Here is an 18402-nt window from a genome sequence, read left to right as displayed (position 1 = left end):
CCTGCTGAAACATTTGTAATTTTGTTCAGCCACTGTTGTTATTCACACAACTCATACCGTGTAGTCCTGTATCGCTGGCCAGTCAATTTATATCCTCGCACTGCAATACAAAGATTTCTATTTTTTGCTTGAAGTTCCACTTTTTTGCTTCAAATCCTAATTTCATATTATGTTTATACGGGTGTGTGTGTGTGTGTGTGTGTGTGTGTGTGTGTGTGTGTGTGTGTGTGTCTGTGTGTGTGTGTGTGCATATATGTGTATATATATATATATATATATATATATATATATATATATATATATATATATATATATATAAAATTATACTTGTGTGTGTGTGTGTGTGTGTATATATAGATATAATATAGTAGCCTGGTACTTTGGCTTTTAACCATGCCTAAAGATGAAATTTAAAGTGCTAGAGGATTGCATGTTATTATTTATATTGAATGGTTTTCCTTTGACGACATTTTGGCCTTCTTTAGCTGCATGTTTGTTTTTGACAAACCTGATACTACATACATTTTTTCATTTTACTTTTACAAAATCAATTGTAGTTATCGAGTGCATTTCTCCTAACAGCAAATTGTTTTTCAATTACAGATCTAATGTACAAAGCCGTCTTTTCTGCAGTTATATTTGTTTTGCAGAGTCAGTATTTTTCACTGGGCCGGATGTTACTCTTTTTTGATTTGTGGGAGTTGAGTATTTAGTTAGTATTGGTCATCAGACTTCTTGTCTTGTGTATCCTCTTGCCCCATGGAGAGAGGAAATATGTGTTCTGTGTTATCTGTTTTTGCATTTCTTCTCTCCCCTCATGGTGAAACCCAGTCTATTTTTTCAGCTGCCTGGGAAGGCCGTGGGAAATATATGTATTATCTTTACATGTGGGCTTTGTGCATCTTTCCAATGTCTGTAGAATAACCACATTCAGAACAGAGTGGAGGCACAGCAATCCCTACGCAGCAGGCTTTTTAGTGTGAATAAAAGGCAAGACAAATAGTTAGAGCTGTACTACAATATGGGGCTGATCAAGAAAAATACATCTTTATTCAGCTAAATGGGTGGTTGTATTAAGTTTCCCTTTCTCTAGCCTTCCTTCCTATTCCCAGTGTTTGGCAATCCCCGATGGACTGTACAGAGTACACACATCTGCAGATCTTGGCACATTCATATGGACCTCTCCATGGGGAAACCAGTGCAGTGTTTATTACATTGAATTTCTTATAATATGTTTTAAACTTTTTATGAATTAAATATCAAATATTTGCAAATAATTTATACTTAACAGTATATATTCCACTTATACGTTTTTATAATAATAAAGAATCAAGCTTCCTTGGAAAATAGGTGGGGTGTAAGGTTTAGTACTGTTGTTGGTGATGACGCCAATTTGTTTATTTTCACTACAATACCTGTGTGGTCATACACAGCACTATAAGCAGGTGTGCTGTTTGCCCCATAGCATCATTTTCTCAAAAGTCGTGAAAGGGAAGCTATCGTTTAAATGTTTAAATCCAAGTGAACAGCTGAAGCTACATTTGAAAAATGTGTCTGTTGACTTTTACTAGCCATAGAATTTACTATTCTGTTCAGCCAATCTTGTGATTCACATACATCTGCTAAGCAGCATAGTAAGGAAGATGAGTTCATTATTTCCTGATTCTGCTTGTTAAAATCTTACATTAGAAGTAAGGAAAAAGATACGTAGTAGTTGTGTGACCATATAATTACAAGACTGGTTTTATATTTAACAGTAATGTTTCTTTTAAAGGTTTGCCATCCTTTGTGGGCAACTATCCGAGCATGAAGGCATTCAGAAACGCATTCAAATTGGATACATTTTTAAGGTATTTGGAATAAAATTATATAAACAATATGGTCAGGATTTGTTGATGGAGAAAGAAGGCATTATGCCAAAGAGTGCTCAAGCCATTTTGATAGTAGTATATCTGTAATATTAGGTGATTAGTTGTTTCATGTTTTAGTAAGTTCCCTTTCATATCCGGGGCCATGTCTCATTTGCTTTGGTCATATTTGTCATTTTTAGGAGCACATCGAAAAAGCAATTACTCTGCAGCCTAATGACTCAAATTGCTATTATCTCCTTGGTCGTTGGTGCTATCAGGTATGTGCAAGATAAGCTGTTTTATTATACTTCTATTACACGTAAAGTTACGCTTCAGAGAGAAATTTTGCAGACAACAATATAGTTCAACAAGTGGATTATGGCAGAACTATATTGCTGACTATAGGGTTATAGCCCGCTGTTATCCTCTATATAATATAATTTATCCTGTTCTTGCTGTACATAGCATTAAAGTGGAGCTCCACCCAAAAGGGGAAGTTCTGCTATCAGCACTACCCCCCCCCCCCCCAAAAAAAAAATATGGCACATTTGGCATGTCATTTTTTGGGGGGCAGGTACCTAGTTTTGGCAGGTACCTGCTCCCGCTTCCGTTCGGGCTGCCTAGGCTGCTCAAGCAGAATTTCTTCTCTCCCGCTCCCTCCTTGAAATCTTCTGGGACACGTTGCAGGTCCCAGAAGTTTGCCCGACCATTGGGGAGGAGCTGTCACAGCCAGGTGCCCACACTTGCAATGCTGTTACCACGGAGAGGCGAGAGTTTGGGCGGCCGCATTGCTGGAACGTGTACACTTTTTGTAGCTGCTGACTTTTAATAAACACAAAAATGAGTGGAACTCCACTTTAATATGTTAAAGGCTAAGTTTACCTTTTTTTTTTTTTTTTTTCTAAATTCCAGCCTCCCCATGTACCAATATAGCATTAATGGGCCTCTTTTGCCAAAAAGATAAAGTGTTCTATAATGTCTCCCACCAGCACTTACCTCAGCATCCAGTCTGGTTTATGGAGAACTTCTACATTACTTCCTGGACAGCTTTTATGCAGGCCATAGATGGTGCAAATTTCAATTAGCCATGGGTTTCAGGAAATAAATTTGCATGATCCCCCCCATCAATACAGTACTGACAGGGGAATCCCTCCCGCTATGACATTTATATTCTCCCTGCCTGTGATTATTGCTAGTGGCTATACCACAGCCGCTAGCAATAATTGCAAGTATAATCGGTCAGGCTGGTTATACCCAAGTTGATCGATCAACTTGGTACAATCAGCCTGCTCATACACAGTTCCTACATGAACCGGTTTGAATCATGCCTGGTACCTAAAATGATCTTGTTGCATTTCTGGCCATTAACTGTTAACAGGATCCCTAATGAATAAGAAAAGACACATTTTGCCACATGAAAAAACTCGGTGAAGATTGTGCAGACCGCAACATGCCAAATGTCCCGTGAGCTACTGTGCTACATGGAGGGCAGTACATTGAAATCAATGGGCTGTGCTATGCATGTCGCAGGAAACAATTAGGCAAAAAATGTATACTCCCACTACTCTAGGTGTGAATAAGACCTGAAACTGAAATTGGTGTGTTTTATAGAAGTACAATGAGGCTCCATTCACATCTGTGCATTTCCGAACACACAGCAAACTGCACAGAAAATGTGTGCTTTGCGATGCGTTTCAGAAACATGCTACAAATGTGCATCATGCTTGTGTTGTCATTACATGTTAAAGGCACAAAAAACTGTGGTAAAAACACACTAAGCTCTACTCTTAAAAAAAAAAAAAAAAGTTCTGGAGCTTCTCTGGGGTGATTGTTGTGTTTAGGGCAGCCCATTCAAGTGAATAGGTGGCCCTATGCGCAACAAGTGAAAACTCCCCCCACAAAAAATTTAATAAAAAGTGAGTTCCTGCTGCATGGAGATGTGAATGGGGCCTGACAACTGTGTCTTTGTCCACTCCCTCCTCTGTACTTGTAAAAAGATGGCTGTACACTATCCAATCTAATTGCACAATTTTGTTTAGATTCACCAGAACTACGGAGTAGGAGGACAAACCTGAACAATCCATTTAATTTGTATCAGACAGGCTCTTGCTCTACATAGCTGGTGTTAGATCTAAAGAAAATTGTACAATGAGATTGTACTGAAAGTGGGTGGAAGCTGGTATAGTAATGAGAGAGGTTTGGTCCAGAGTGGTGATCATGCCCCATCATATCCCTCTTCTGTGATGCAACAAGGAAGTGAATGGTGGGAGATGATCTACAGGAAGTGATGGAATCGCAATTTTAAAATAGACAGTCCGATAGACAGATGGATATTAAAGAGAAAAGCATTGCAATAACTGGGCCAGAAATGACATTAGAAAGCACTTCTCTTTAGTATGAAAAGTAAAATTCTGCCTGAAAAGGTGAACTATGCATTTAAACAATATATAAAACCATTTACATCACTCCCTGCCTCAGTGGAGCTTGCAGTAGAATAATCCTTACCATAATACTAAACAGAAATGTGAGCAAACAAAGGCCAATTAGACCAGGAGGAAATATGATGCTGAATTGTGCTAAAAAAAAAAACTAGAGTATAATCTTCACAAAGAATGATGCAATAGAAGATCCGCGCAGGGCACCCTAGTGGCAATTGAACCCAACGTCCCATGATTACAAATGAGACTGCTGAACACTCAACAGCATTGTTGCAATTAAACTTGCACCTCTTTTTGTAACTGAATTACTGCTTGTTTTACATATTTTATGGGTATAGCAGTTCTATTAAATGGTATATATTGTCCAATTGCAGTCACTATTTTTCCTTTAAGTCCACCTATTTATTGATGATATCTGCTTTATCCTACCTCTTGCATATCACATCTGTGATTTTTTTTTTTTTTTTCACGATACTCTTATAATCCCATTTCTCCATTATAGCTGTGTGCTGAGGCTCATACCAGCCAAATGGCAAGTCCATTCTCGTCTTCTGAGTGATTTTTTTTACTTCAAATATATTTTCGTTTATATAAACCTGACCCCTAACCCTCAGATTTATTTTTTTTAGTTACTCCAAGTTCCATATCAAATAGAACTTGTTTCCTTGTTGTGTTTTTATCCTATTGTTCTCTACTGTTAACAGTGTACACATGTTCACTGTATGCCCTGTTTAACCACTTGTCGCCCAAGGTACGTCATATGATGTTCTGGGGTTTGAGTAGTGATATCTGAATGATGCCTGCAGCTACAGGGATCATCCAGATATCAATAATTTCTGGCAAAGATTCCCTGCACCTGTTCAGCCACTTGATCGTTTTTACAGGCGGCAGGAGGGGACGTTGCCATCCTGTGCTTGCCCATGCGATCAGCGAGCCAGAGAAGGAATCGGTACCGGAAGTTTGCCATAGAGATTTCCAGTGTCTCTATTCCAGCAGTCTCTATTAGCTTCAGAGACCCGGGCGCGACATTATGACGGCACGTTCTGCCCGGCAGAAGTAAAAATTGCTGAGTACTCAGCTGGAAATGCCGAGTACCTATTTTGGTCTTTCCTGCCTAGAGGCATAAAGAGGACCCGTCATGCAATATTCCTATTACAAGGGATGTTTACATTTCTTGTAATAGGAATAAAAGGGATTAAAAAAAAAGAAATTAAAGGGAAAGTGTAAAAATAAAAAATTTCAAATAAAATTAACAATATAGATAAAAAAATGTTTAAAGCACAACCCCGTCCCCGGATGCTCGCACACAGAAGCGAACGCGTACGTACATTTCTCCCACAAATGTAAAGACATTCAAACTACACATGTGAGGTCTCGCCACGGATATTAAAGCAAGAGAAATAATTCTAGCCCAAGACCTCCTCTGTAACGCTAAATGGGTATCCTGTAAAGAAAAAAAATGTAAAGCCTCATCTATGGAGATTTTTTCATGTGCCAAAGTTTGACGCCATTCCACGAGTGTGCACAATTTTAAATCATGTTAGGTATCTATTTGCTCGGTATAACATCATCTTTCACATTATACAACACAATTGGGCGAACTTTACTGTTTTTTGTTTTTTTTAATTCATTAAATTTTTTTTCCCCAAAAAATGTGTTTGAAAAATCACTGCCCAAATACTATGTGACATAAAACATTGCAACGGCCTCCATTTGTTTCTCTAGAGTCTCTGCTAAAAAAATATATATATAATGTTTGGAGGTTCTGAATAATTTTCTAGAAAAAAAAATTATGAGTTTTGCATGTAGGAGAGGAGTGCCAGAATAGGCTTGGGTGCAAGTGGTTAAAGCCTAATGGAATACCAAAGCTGCCGATAAATAAAATGGTTTGCTGTGTGGCCATAGATGGTCTACTTTTTAGTTTATGCTGCCAGTGATTTTAATATTTTAACCACTTTGAGGAGTGCTAAACACCGTAAAAAGCAGTTAAAGGTAGGCTCCAATTGCATCTCTGTTTTTATAATCACTATACTACATTTTCAAAGTAAAGCCCTCTTGTTAAAAGGGATGTAAAGTCTCAAGATTTTTCACCTTGATGATTTCTAAGCATTAGGTGAAACATTTTCTGTGCTGCAGCCCCCCCCCCTTTCTTTCTTTAACCCGCCCGAGCGACAAGCATTAGCCCAGCTGCTCTAGACACCGTCTCTGTCCTTATTGGATAGATTGATAGCAGCAGGAGCCATTTGCTCCCTCTGCTGTCAATCAAATCCAGTGACACACAAAAGTGGGGGCACAGCCAAGTCCTGCTGTCTGTGTCAATGGACGCAGCAGCGGGACTCGTGAGTGTGCCCGTATAGGTGCTCCCAGGGAAAGCGGCTCTCCGTGGGGGCACCATTAAAATGAAGATGAGGAGCCAGGAGCGCCACTAGGGCACCCCAGAAGAGGAGGTTTAGGGGCAGCTCTGTGCAAAACCCTTGCACAGAGCAGGTAAGTATAACATGTTTGTTTTTTTAAAAACGAACCTTTACAATTACTTTTTTTTTAAATTGTGGCCCCTTTTTCATTTAGTGCGCCACAAGCCATGCTGCTGATACTTTGTTATTGTTACCATAGATAGCTCTCATTTTCAATCATATGTAATCATTGGTCTGTGTGAGAAAAAGGTGCCTCTGGCTGTTGGAGTTGCTTATTACAGGAACATTTCTAACATTTCAAAAAGCTCCCTGGAAGCCCAAACTTCCTTTTAGAAGTACCGAACTGTAAGGCCGCGTACACACGGGCGGACTGTTCGCCCAACCTTGTCCGCTGAACAGTGTTTGGGCGGACAGTCCGCTCGTGTGTGGGCTTTCAGCGGACAGTTTCAGCGGACAGTTGGACGGACAAAGTCTTTCGGAAATTCCGAAAAACTGTCCGCTGAAACTGTGTTTGAGCGAACAGTCCGCCCGTGTGTGGGCCTGTCCGCTGTACTTTCGAAATGAGCGGACTGTTCCCGCTCGGAAAGTCCGCCCATTTCGAGCGCGTGTACAGGTAGGCGGGGCCCGCGAAGGAGACGTCGCGGGCTCCGCCGCCTGGAATGGGCTTAAAGGGGAACCCCAACGCCGAAAAAAATCTGCGTGGGGGTTCCCCCCAAGTCCACACCAGACCCTTGTCCGAGCACGCTACCCGGCCGGCCAGGAAAGGGGGGCGAGCGAGCGCGCCCCCCCTCCTGAGCCGTACCAGGCCGCGTGCCCTCAACATGGGGGGTGCCTTGGGGAAGGGGGGGCCGCGCGGCCCCCCCACCCCAAAGCACCTTGTCCCCATGTTGATGAGGACAACGGCCTCTTCCCGACAACCCTGGCCGTTGGTTGTCGGGGTCTGCGGGCGGGGGCTTATCGGAATCCGGGAGCCCCCTTTAAGAAGGGGGCCCCCGGATACCGGCCCCCCACCCTATGTGAATGAGTATGGGGTACAATGTACCCCTACCCATTCACCTGTGAAATAAAGTACAAAAAAAAACACAACACATGGAAAAAGTATTTTATTGCACAGCTCCGGGGGTCTTCCGTCTTCGGGGGTCTTCTCGCCGGACTCCTCCGCTATGTGTGTGTAGCTCTTTTACTAGCGGAGGAGTCCGGCTTTCTTCCTCCCCGCCGCCGGCCTCTTCTCCCGGGCCACCGCGCCTGGTCCGGTGGCCCGGTCTTCTGTCGCCGTCTTCCGTTCTTCTGTCGCCGCCTTCGGTTCTTCTGCCGGGCCACCGCGCCTTCTTGTAGCTCTTTTACAGGCGGTGGCCCGGTCTTCTGTCGCCGCTGTCGTCGTCGCCGCCGCCGCCGCCTTCCGTTCTTGTTCTTCTTCTTGTTCTTCTTCTTCTTCTTCTCCTGGAGATGTTGACTCGACGATCTCTCCAGCCGGAATGCCAGGGACACGCTCCGCTGCCACTTATATAGTGACAATGGGGCGGTGTCACATGGTATATGTCACATGGGTTGGTCACATGGGTTGATGTCACATGGGGACTATGACATCGTAAGGGGGCGGGGTCACCATGTGACCAACCCATGTGACATATACCATGTGACACCGCCCCATTGTCACTATATAAGTGACCGCACAGCGCGGCTCTGGCATTCCGGCCGGAGAGATCGTCGAGTCAACATCTCCAGGAGAAGAAGAAGAAGAAGAAGAAGAAGAAGAACAAGAACGGAAGGCGGCGGCGACGACAGCGGCGACAGAAGACCGGGCCACCGCCTGTAAAAGAGCTACAAGAAGGCGCGGTGGCCCGGCAGAAGAACCGAAGGCGGCGACAGAAGAACGGAAGACGGCGACAGAAGACCGGGCCACCGGACCAGGCGCGGTGGCCCGGCAGAAGAACCGAAGAGGGGGACAAGACCCCCGAAGTCGGGAGAAGAGGCCGGCGGCGGGGAGGAAGAAAGCCGGACTCCTCCGCTAGTAAAAGAGCTACACACACATAGCGGAGGAGTCCGGCGAGAAGACCCCCGAAGACGGAAGACCCCCGGAGCTGTGCAATAAAATACTTTTTCCATGTGTTGTGTTTTTTTTTGTACTTTATTTCACAGGTGAATGGGTAGGGGTACATTGTACCCCATACTCATTCACATAGGGTGGGGGGGCCAGTATCCGGGGGCCCCCTTCTTAAAGGGGGCTCCCGGATTCCGATAAGCCCCCCGCCCGCAGACCCCGACAACCAACGGCCAGGGTTGTCGGGAAGAGGCCCTTGTCCTCATCAACATGGGGACAAGGTGCTTTGGGGTGGGGGGGCCGCGCGGCCCCCCCTTCCCCAAGGCACCCCCCATGTTGAGGGCACGCGGCCTGGTACGGCTCAGGAGGGGGGGCGCGCTCGCTCGCCCCCCTTTCCTGGCCGGCCGGGTAGCGTGCTCGGACAAGGGTCTGGTGTGGACTTGGGGGGAACCCCCACGCCGATTTTTTTCGGCGTTGGGGTTCCCCTTTAAGCCCATTCCAGGCGGCGGAGCCCACGACGTCTCCTTCGCGGGCCCCGCCTACCTGTACACGCGCTCGAAATGGGCGGACTTGCCTCCGCCTTACGTGGGCGAGTCCGTTCATTTCAAAAGTTGAGCGGACTGTTTGGCAAACAGTTCGTTGAAACAGTCCGCTCGTGTGTGGGCAAGTCCGCTCATGCAAATTTTGAGCGGACTGTTTGCCCAAACTGTTTGACGAACAAGGTTGGGCAAACAGTCCGCGCGTGTGTACGCGGCCTAAAGGATGAAGAGTAGCATGTGAATTGCTATCCGCATCAGATAACTAGCACAGCAGGTCTTAGTTCACGCTGATTCAATTCAGGATGGGTAGATCTTTTCCTGCTGTTTTTTGCTGGTGAGATCTCTTATTTGTATAAGATATATACAGTGCCTTGTGAAAGTATTCAGCCCCCTTGAACTTTTCAACCTTTTGCCACATTTCAGGCTTCAAACAAAGATATAAAATTTTAATTTTTTGTGAAGAATCACCAACAAGTGGGACACAATTGTGAAGTGGAACGAAATCTATTGGATATTTTAAACTTTTTTAGCAAATAAAAAACTGAAAAGTGATGCGTGCAAAATTATTCGGCCCCTTTACTTTCAGTGCAGCAAACTCACTCCAGAAGTTCAGCGAGGATTTCTGAATGATCCAATGTTGTCCTAAATGACTGATAAATGAAGTGATAAATAGAATCCACCTGTGTGTAATCAAGTCTCTGTATAAATGCACCTGCTCTGTGATAGTCTCAGGGTTCTGTTGAAAGCGCAGAGAGCATCATGAAGACCAAGGAACACACCAGGCAGGTCCGTAATACTGTTGTGGAGAAGTTTAAAGCCGGATTTGGATACAAAAAGATTTCCCAAGCTTTAAACATCCCAAAGAGCACTGTGCAAGCGATCATTTTGAAATGAAGGAGTATCAGACCACTGCAAATCTACCAAGACCTGGCCGTCCCTCTAAACTTTCAGCTCAGACAAGGAGAAGACTGATCAGAGATGCAGCCAAGAGGCCCATGATCACTCTGGATGAACTGCAGAGAACTACAGCTGAGGTGGGAGAGTCTGTCCATAGGACAACAATCAGTAGTACACTGCACAAATCTGGCCTTTATGGAAGAGTGGCAAGAAGAAAGTCATTTCTCAAAGATATCCATAAAAAGTCTTGTCTAAAGTTTGCCACAAGCCACCTGGGAGACACACCAAACATGTGGAAGAAGGTGCTCTGGTCAGATGAAACCAAAATCTAACTTTTTGCCCACAATGCAAAACGATATGTTTGGCGTAAAAGCAACACAGCTCATCACCCTCAACACACCATCCCCACTGTCAAACATGGTGGTGGCAGCATCATGGTTTGGGCCTGCTTTTCTTCAGCAGGGACAGGGAAGATGGTTAAAATTGAGGGGAAGATTGATGCAGCCAAATACAGGACCATTCTGGATGAAAATCTGTTGGAGTCTGCAAAAGACCTGAAACTGGGACAGAGATTTATCTTCCAACAAGACAATGATCCCAAACATACAGCAAAATCTACAAAGGAATGGTTCACAAATAAACGCATCCAGGTGTTAGAACGGCCAAGTCAAAGTCCAGAACTGAATCCAATCGAGAATCTGTGGAAAGAGCTGAAAACTGCTGTTCACAAACGCTCTCCATCCAACCTCACTGAGCTCGAGCTGTTTTACAAGGAAGAATGGGCAAGAATTTCACTCTCGATGTGCAAAACTGATAGAGACATACCCCAAGTGACTTGCAGCTGTAATCGCAGCAAAAGGTGGCTCTACAATGTATTAACGCAAGGGGGCCGAATAATTTTGCACGCCCCACTTTTCATTTTTTTATTAGTTAAAAAAGTTTCAAAAATCCAATAGATTTCGTTCCACTTCACAATTGTGTCCCACTTGTTGGTGATTCTTCACAAAAAATAAAAATTTTATATCTTTATGTTTGAAGCCTGAAATGTGGCAAAAGGTTGAAAAGTTCAAGGGGGCCGAATACTTTCGCAAGGCACTGTATGTATATTTATATGTGTATTTATATATCTGGTCAGGTTTTTGTTATGTTTCTGCATTTGGGAATCATTACTGAAAGATATGGTAGTATGGTGGTGTTTGAAGTTTGAATTGTATCTGCCAGTGTTTGGTTGAACTTAAAGCAAGCTACTTTTGTCTTTCTTCTGAGCCTTGGGCTCATGTATTACAACCGTAAGAAATATTAACACCAAACATCAAGTCCTCTGATACACATGTTGATATTACTAAATAAGAGAAAATAGAATTAAACATGTGTGATCACTTATTTTATTGACTACTACTAAAAACTATTCCTGAAGACACCTGTTTGTACTTAATTACAAATCAAATAAAATGGAAACTTGCAGCTTAAAGAAGAAGTAAACCCTGATGGGTTTACTTCCTCTTTGTCTCCTTGCAGAGGTAAAGCATAATGGGCTACTATGCATCGCACAGTAGCCCATTATGTGTCACTTACCTGACACAGGAGCCAGCGATGTCACTGCTGTCCTCTGTAGCACGAAGCGTCCATCTTCTTCTAGGTATTGCTGCTCCGGCGCTGTGAGTGGCGGAGCAGCGATTACGTCACTCCCGCGCATGGAACCGCCATTAACAGCATATCGCCATTAGCAGCGGCATGCTCAGTGCACCTGCGCACCGCTGTCTACGCCGCATGCGCCGTAGACATCGGTGCCTGTCTTTGTGCAAATATCTCCTAAACATGGTAGGTTTTACGAGATATTTCATGGACCTACAGGTAAGCCTTAATCTAGGCTTACCTGTAGGTCAAAGTGGTCTGTAAGAGTTTACAACCACTTTAATTTTAAGAAGAGGATATGTGGGTTGATGAAAAAGGAACTTTATGCAGCATTTAAACCTTGAAAATGCACAATATGCTTTTTACAATTGAGTGTTTATACTTTATGTAGCCTTTAAATTCTTTGTTCGCATTTTTGCATTGGCCTTTGTCTGATAGTATTGTGATTCAGGCACTTTTGAAGATAACGGGGGCCATACAGCAAAAAACCCAGATATTTGGGTTGGTCAGATGGATAGACTTTTCATGATACTGGAAGATCTTATTGGTTATATGATCATTCCCTTTTCCATAGGTGAAAGAAACATTCACCTATGAGTAGAGGTCGACCGATATGGGTTTTTCTCTGGCCGATGCCGATATTTAGAAATCGCGGCGGCCGATATATGATGCCGATTTTTTTGGGCCGATATGTTAGGCAAATTTTTATTTATTTTTTCCCTTTTTTTTTTCCCCCCCCCTTCATCTCATAAAATCTAAGTTGGACACCTTTCACACTGGGGCGTTTTTCAGGCGATTTTTGGCTAAAAATAGTGCTAAAAAAATTGCCTTCAAAACGGCTCCCCTGCATTCTGTGTGAAAGCCCGAGTGCTTTCACAATGAGGAGATGCGCTGGCAGCACGTTAAAAAAATAAAATAAAATCCTGCAAACAGCATCTTTGGAGCGGTGTAAACCGCTCCTCCACCACTCCTGCCCATTGAAATGAATGGTCACCACTGCTGAAGCGCATGCAATGCAATTTTGCTGCAGTGCTTCACTGCCCCGCTAACAGCCGAATAACAGGGCTAAAATGATGGTAAATCGCTGCTAAAACTTGCAGCATTTTACCATCAATGCCTGCCCGATCCAGTGTGAAAGCAGCCTTAATAAGTGATGCAGAAAATTTCTTACACATTTATTAACCACTTGCTTACTGGGCACTTAAACCCCCCTCAGTCCCAGACCAATTTTCAGCTTTCAGCGCTGATGCACTTTGAATGACAATTGCGCGGGCATACAACACTGTACCCAAATGAAATTTTTATCATTTTTTTCCCACAAATAGAGCTTTCTTTTGGTGGTATTTAGTTACAGCTCGGAATTTTATTTTTTGCTAAACAAACAAAAAAAGATGCAAAAAAAAAAAAAAAATCATGTTTTAATAGTTTGTTATAAAATTTTGCAAACGGGTCATTTTTCTCCTTCATTGAAGTGCGCTGATTAGGCGGCACTGATGGCTGCATTGGTGGGCACTGATGGGCTGCATTGGTGGGCACTGATGGGCTGCATTGGTGGGCACTGATAGGCTGCACTGGTGGGCACTGATAGGCATAGTTAAGGCGGCACTAATAGGCACAGATAAGGCGGCACCGATGGGCACAGATAAGGCGGCACTGATGGGCAAAGATGGGCACAGATAAGATGGCATGGATGGGTGGCACGGATAAGTGGCATGGATGGGTGGCACGGATGGGCACTGATAGGTACCACTGATAGATGGGACTGATGGGCACTGATAGGTGGCACTGATAGGTGGCTCTGATAGGTGGCACTGCTGGGCACTGATGGGCGGCACTGCTGGGCACTGATGGGCGGCACTGCTGGGCACTGATGGGCGGCACTGGGTCGCAGCACCTTTGAGGCAGATTGTGGGCACTGTGGGTGGCACTGGTGGCACTGCTGGATGGCACTGTGGGTGGCACTGTAGGTGGCACTGTGGGCACTATGGGCACTGATGGGGGCACTGATGGGGGGCACTTACTTTTATTCAGGATGGCACGGCGGTGGGCAGGTGGGCACTGGCAGGGGGCAGGTGGTCAGCTGTATTGCTGGCCGTGATCGGGACTGATGTCCCGATCACGGCCGCCGGTGATCGGCTTTTTTTTTCTCTCCTCGCGCTGTCAGCGCGAGGAGGAATAATAGCCGATTACCGGCTCCGTTCTATCACATGATCAGCTGTCATTGGCTGACAGCTGATCACGTGATAAGGGGTCGGGATCGACCCCTTGCACGGATCGGTGATCAGGCGAGTCTCACGGACTCGCCGATCACAGAGCGCGCCGCGCGCGCCCCTCAGGGGGGCGCGCAGGCCGCTCGTATCCGGGACGACGTCAATAGACGTAGTCCCGGAAATGTGGGTCCGCGCTGTTGCCGTCATTTGGCAATAGCGCGGATCCCAAGTGGTTAAACAAAACAAACCTCCAATCAGTTCACTTGTATAATTTAGATAAAAAAAATAAAAAAAACTATTTATTAAATACACAAAAACAGGTACTCAAAACTTTTGGACAAAAAAAAAAAGGGCTAACTTGCGTTTGAAAGACCTCTGCGCAAAATACCGCGTCACATAAAATATTGCAACAACTGCTATTTTATTCCCTAGGGTCTCTGCTAAAAAAATATATATAATTTTTGGGGGTTCTGAGTGATTTTCTAGCAGAAAATACATGATTTTTACTTGTAAGCAACAAGTGTCAGAAAAGATTTAGTCTTTAAATGGTTAAACTGAGAACTTCTACACAGGAAGTTCAGCCCATTGAAGAAGAAACATTAAATCACTTTGATCTTTTCTTGGCAGCCTGCCCAGAGAGGAGGAAAGTCCTTCACTGATGTCTTCAAGCAACTTACATTGACTTCTATTACAGAAGTCTTTTGCAAGTCACGCTGAACATGTAATCGTCTTTTTTTATTAGCACAATCTGCCAAAGCTGATTAATTAAAAAATGCCAAATATCGGCCGATATATCGGTCGACCTCTACCTATGAGTGAAGTAAAATGTTACACAGGTGTCTATAAGGGATAGTGTGGTGGTACAGGTGGGGGCTGAAGGCCCATAGTATGCAGGGGATGGTGAAAATGGTTCTAGAAGCGCTACATACACAAGGCAATCCAGTCTTTCTATTCAAAAATTTTGATTCAAATTTTTAAATAAGGCAATCCAGTCTTTAAACAATCTTTTATTGCTTTCGTTCATTTATAAGTTTCATAGATGGAAAACATCTAAGCCACCATTCTTAGTAGTATGGGAACCTTGGTTTACTGGATCCGTTCTTTGCTATTAAGTTACAGTTTGAAGTTACATGAAAAAAAAAACATTTTATATGTTGCCACTTACAAACATATATTTCACGAGACAGCTCGGTCTGCTAAAGGAAGTGGAAAAATAACTTAGAGGAGCTGCACCTTTAAAAAAAATATTAAAAGCCAGCAGCTACAAATATTGCAGCTGCTGACTTTTAATAAATTGACACTTACCTGTCCCAGGGTCCAGCGATGTCGGTGGCAGATGACGAGAAATCGCTCATCTCTCTGCTGCCCCACCGCCATCCTCTGTCAGGGAATCGGAAAGTGAAGCATTGCGGCTTCACTGCCCGGTTCCCTACTGCGCATGCACGAGTCGTGCTGCGTGTCTCCACTGGTCCCCGCTGTGTCCTGGGAACTGTGTGTTTCCCAGAACACAACAGGGGGGCATCCGCAGCTAGCTTCGGCTAGCTTGTCCCGGAAGTGGGTGCAGATACCTGGATTATCCAGGTATCTGCACCCCCTCCCCCTTGAAAGGTGCCAATTGTGGAACCGGAGGGGGGGAGGGATCAGATGAGCGGAACTTCCACTTCAGGGTATCAATAAGTATCAATAAATAAAAATAAAGGGAGAAAGAGGAAAACTACTGCAGCTACCACAATTAACTTGCGCAGTGGGCAGATGTTTGGGTGTGGTCTATAAAGATTCCAACACCTGTGTCCAGTGCAATAATGGTTAACATACACAAAAACACTTGTTTCTATGGCCACTAAATCCTTTGCTTATCGCCAGGAATGATATTGCATGTAGATTAAATTGCTGCGCATTTTATGCATATATTTGCCAGTGATTGGTGTCTGGATTGCAGACTGGACAAGCTTGACCACTTAAGCCCCGGACCAATTTGCAGCCAAAGGACCAGGCCCCTTTTTGCGATTCGGCACTGTCGCTTTAACTGACAATTGCGCGGTCGTGTGTCGTGGCTCCCAAACAAAATTGACGTCCTTTTTTCCCCACAAATAGAGCTTTCTTTTGGTGGTATTTGATCAACTCTGCGTTTTTTATTTTTTGCTCTATAAACAAAAATACAGCGACAATTTTGAAAAAAATTCTATATTTTTTACTTTTTGCTATAATAAATATCCCCAAAAAATATATAAAAAGAGCATTTTTTTTTCCTCAGTTTAGGCCGATACGTATTCTTCTACATATTTTTGGTAAAAAAAAAAATCACAATTAGCGATTATTGGTTTGCGCAAAAGTTAAAGTGTTTACAAAATAGTTTTATAGCATTTTTATTAATATTTTTTTTTACTAGTAATGGCGGCGATCAGCGATTTATATTGTGACTTTCGACATTATGGTGGACACATCGGACATTTTTGACACATTTTTGGGACCATTGTCATTTATACAGCAATCAGTGCTTTTAAATGCACTGATTCCTGTGTAAATGACACTGGCAGTGAAGAAGTTAACCACTAGAGGGCAGTGTAGGTGTTATGTATGACGTTATGTGTTTTTTTTTTTTTTTTTATTGTAGGGGGGCATGGCCTGGCATGTGACGTCACTGATTGTCCTTCCCTATAAAAGGGAACAGACGATCAGTGACAGCCACACTAGGAAGCACGGGGAGAGGTTTGTTTACACCAGTGTTTCTCAAATCCAGTCCGCAGGCCCCCCCAACAGGTCATGTTTTCAGGTTTTCCATTATTTTTCACAGGTGATTTGATCAGTTTCACTGCCTTAGCAATTACCACAGCCGTTTCATCTGAGGGAAATCCTGAAAACATGACCTGTTGGGGGGGCCTGAGGACTGGATTTGAGAAACACTGGTTTACACAGACCTCTCCTCGTTCTTCAGTTCTGTGACCCGATCCCGGGACACCAGCGGCGATCGGGTCCGCTGGTCCCGTGGCCACAGAGCTCAGGATCGGATCGGGAGCGCGCCGTCGGCTGGGCACTTAGAGAATCACGTACCGGTACGTGATTGTGCCCAGCCGTGCCATTCTGCCGACGTATATTGGCATGAGGCGATCCTTAAGCAGTTAAACATAGTACAGGTAGAAAATATTAAGGGTATAAGACAGTCATCAATCCCCAGGCCATGGCCCACTCCCGGGCTGTGGCCTTTCTGCAGCCAGACCACGGGTGCGGGCGGCCGGCGTGAAAGAGCGGGGTGGATGGGCAAGCAGAGATTACATCCTCTCTCTCTTTCCACCCCCTGCATCACCGCTCTTCTGCCCTCTCAGCCAGTGTTCTGCCAGCCTCAGTGTCAGAGGTTTGACAGGGAGCAGAGGGATGACATAATTTCTCACTGCCCGCCCGCATCACCGCTCTTCTGCGCCTACCTGCTGTGAGAAAACTGAGCATAGATCTCTCCTTGTTCAGTGGCACAGATTGTCCCAACCCCCCCCCCCCCCCCCCCCCCAAATGGCGAGGGCAGAAACAGAGAGTGACAGCCTAAGGAGTCCCTGGATCCTTCCTCTGCCAGGTGAGACCGGCTGCAGCATGAGGAGGGAGACACCCTGCTACATCCAGAGGAGTGATCCCACAGAGATGTGACATAAGTGACAGGTGAGCTGTGTGTGGGAGTACAGGTGGGGTGGGGTGGTACTGGGACTTGTAGCTCACCCCTCAGCTGTCTGCCTGACACCCACTCACAGAGCTTGCTGGATGTCTGTCAGTGATCGCCCTGAAAATGCTGAGTTCCTGGCTGTCTCTGGGGTCTCATCCTCCATGCCTGGGAGCAGAGTGTAGCCAGTGATAGCGCAGCTTCATATCTATGGGGGGGGGGGGGTTCAGACCAGCATGGCAGCCAGGCACCTGTCATTTTTAGACTAAGCAATGACAGCCTCCATATTCCTCTCCATTCTACAGCCAGAACCGCTGCTGCTATTCTGAGTGGGTCGAGGCGAAGGCGCATTCGAAACCTACCACTGCACAGAGGCCTGCCTCTGTGCTAAATGGAACAGTGCTACCACCAATGCAGTGTTGGCAGGCAGCCTGGAAAGTGACATTCCACATCTGGTGACAGGCAATGTGGCAGGTGGCGTGGCAAGCGATGTTCCACATCTGGTGACAGGCAGCGTGGCAAGTGACATTCCGCATCTGGTGGACAAGTGACACGCTCAGGGCTTCCTCTGATACTGCATTATGGTGAGTTGAACTATTTCATTTATTACTACAATGTAAGTATATAAATAATGCACTTCAGTCACCCGGACACCATATTAACCATGGTGTCGTGATGATTGAAGCGCTAATACCAGTCATTGCCCACGGAAAATCGCTTACCCCGGCATGA

At 44.7% G+C, this 18402-nt stretch overlaps 1 protein-coding gene across 4 annotated transcripts in view; it reads left to right on the top strand.

Annotated features, from left to right (window-relative positions):
* RMDN3 (regulator of microtubule dynamics 3) overlaps positions 1 to 18402 on the top strand; it is a 266534-nt gene that overhangs the window by 199957 nt on the left and 48175 nt on the right. For all 4 annotated transcript variants that reach the window (XM_077464901.1, XM_077464902.1, XM_077464903.1 and 1 more), the window contains 2 exons: positions 1775 to 1850; positions 2051 to 2128. In XM_077464901.1, coding sequence (XP_077321027.1) covers positions 1775 to 1850; positions 2051 to 2128 — 154 coding nt within the window. The remainder of the gene's footprint in view (positions 1 to 1774; positions 1851 to 2050; positions 2129 to 18402) is intronic.

The sequence above is a fragment of the Lithobates pipiens genome, unplaced genomic scaffold, assembly GCF_037356315.1.
Source record: "Lithobates pipiens isolate NorthernLeopardFrog02 unplaced genomic scaffold, aLitPip1_a1.2 Scaffold_30, whole genome shotgun sequence".
In the NCBI taxonomy this organism is placed as follows: domain Eukaryota; kingdom Metazoa; phylum Chordata; class Amphibia; order Anura; family Ranidae; genus Lithobates; species Lithobates pipiens.
This window is presented reverse-complemented; position numbering and strand designations above follow the sequence as displayed.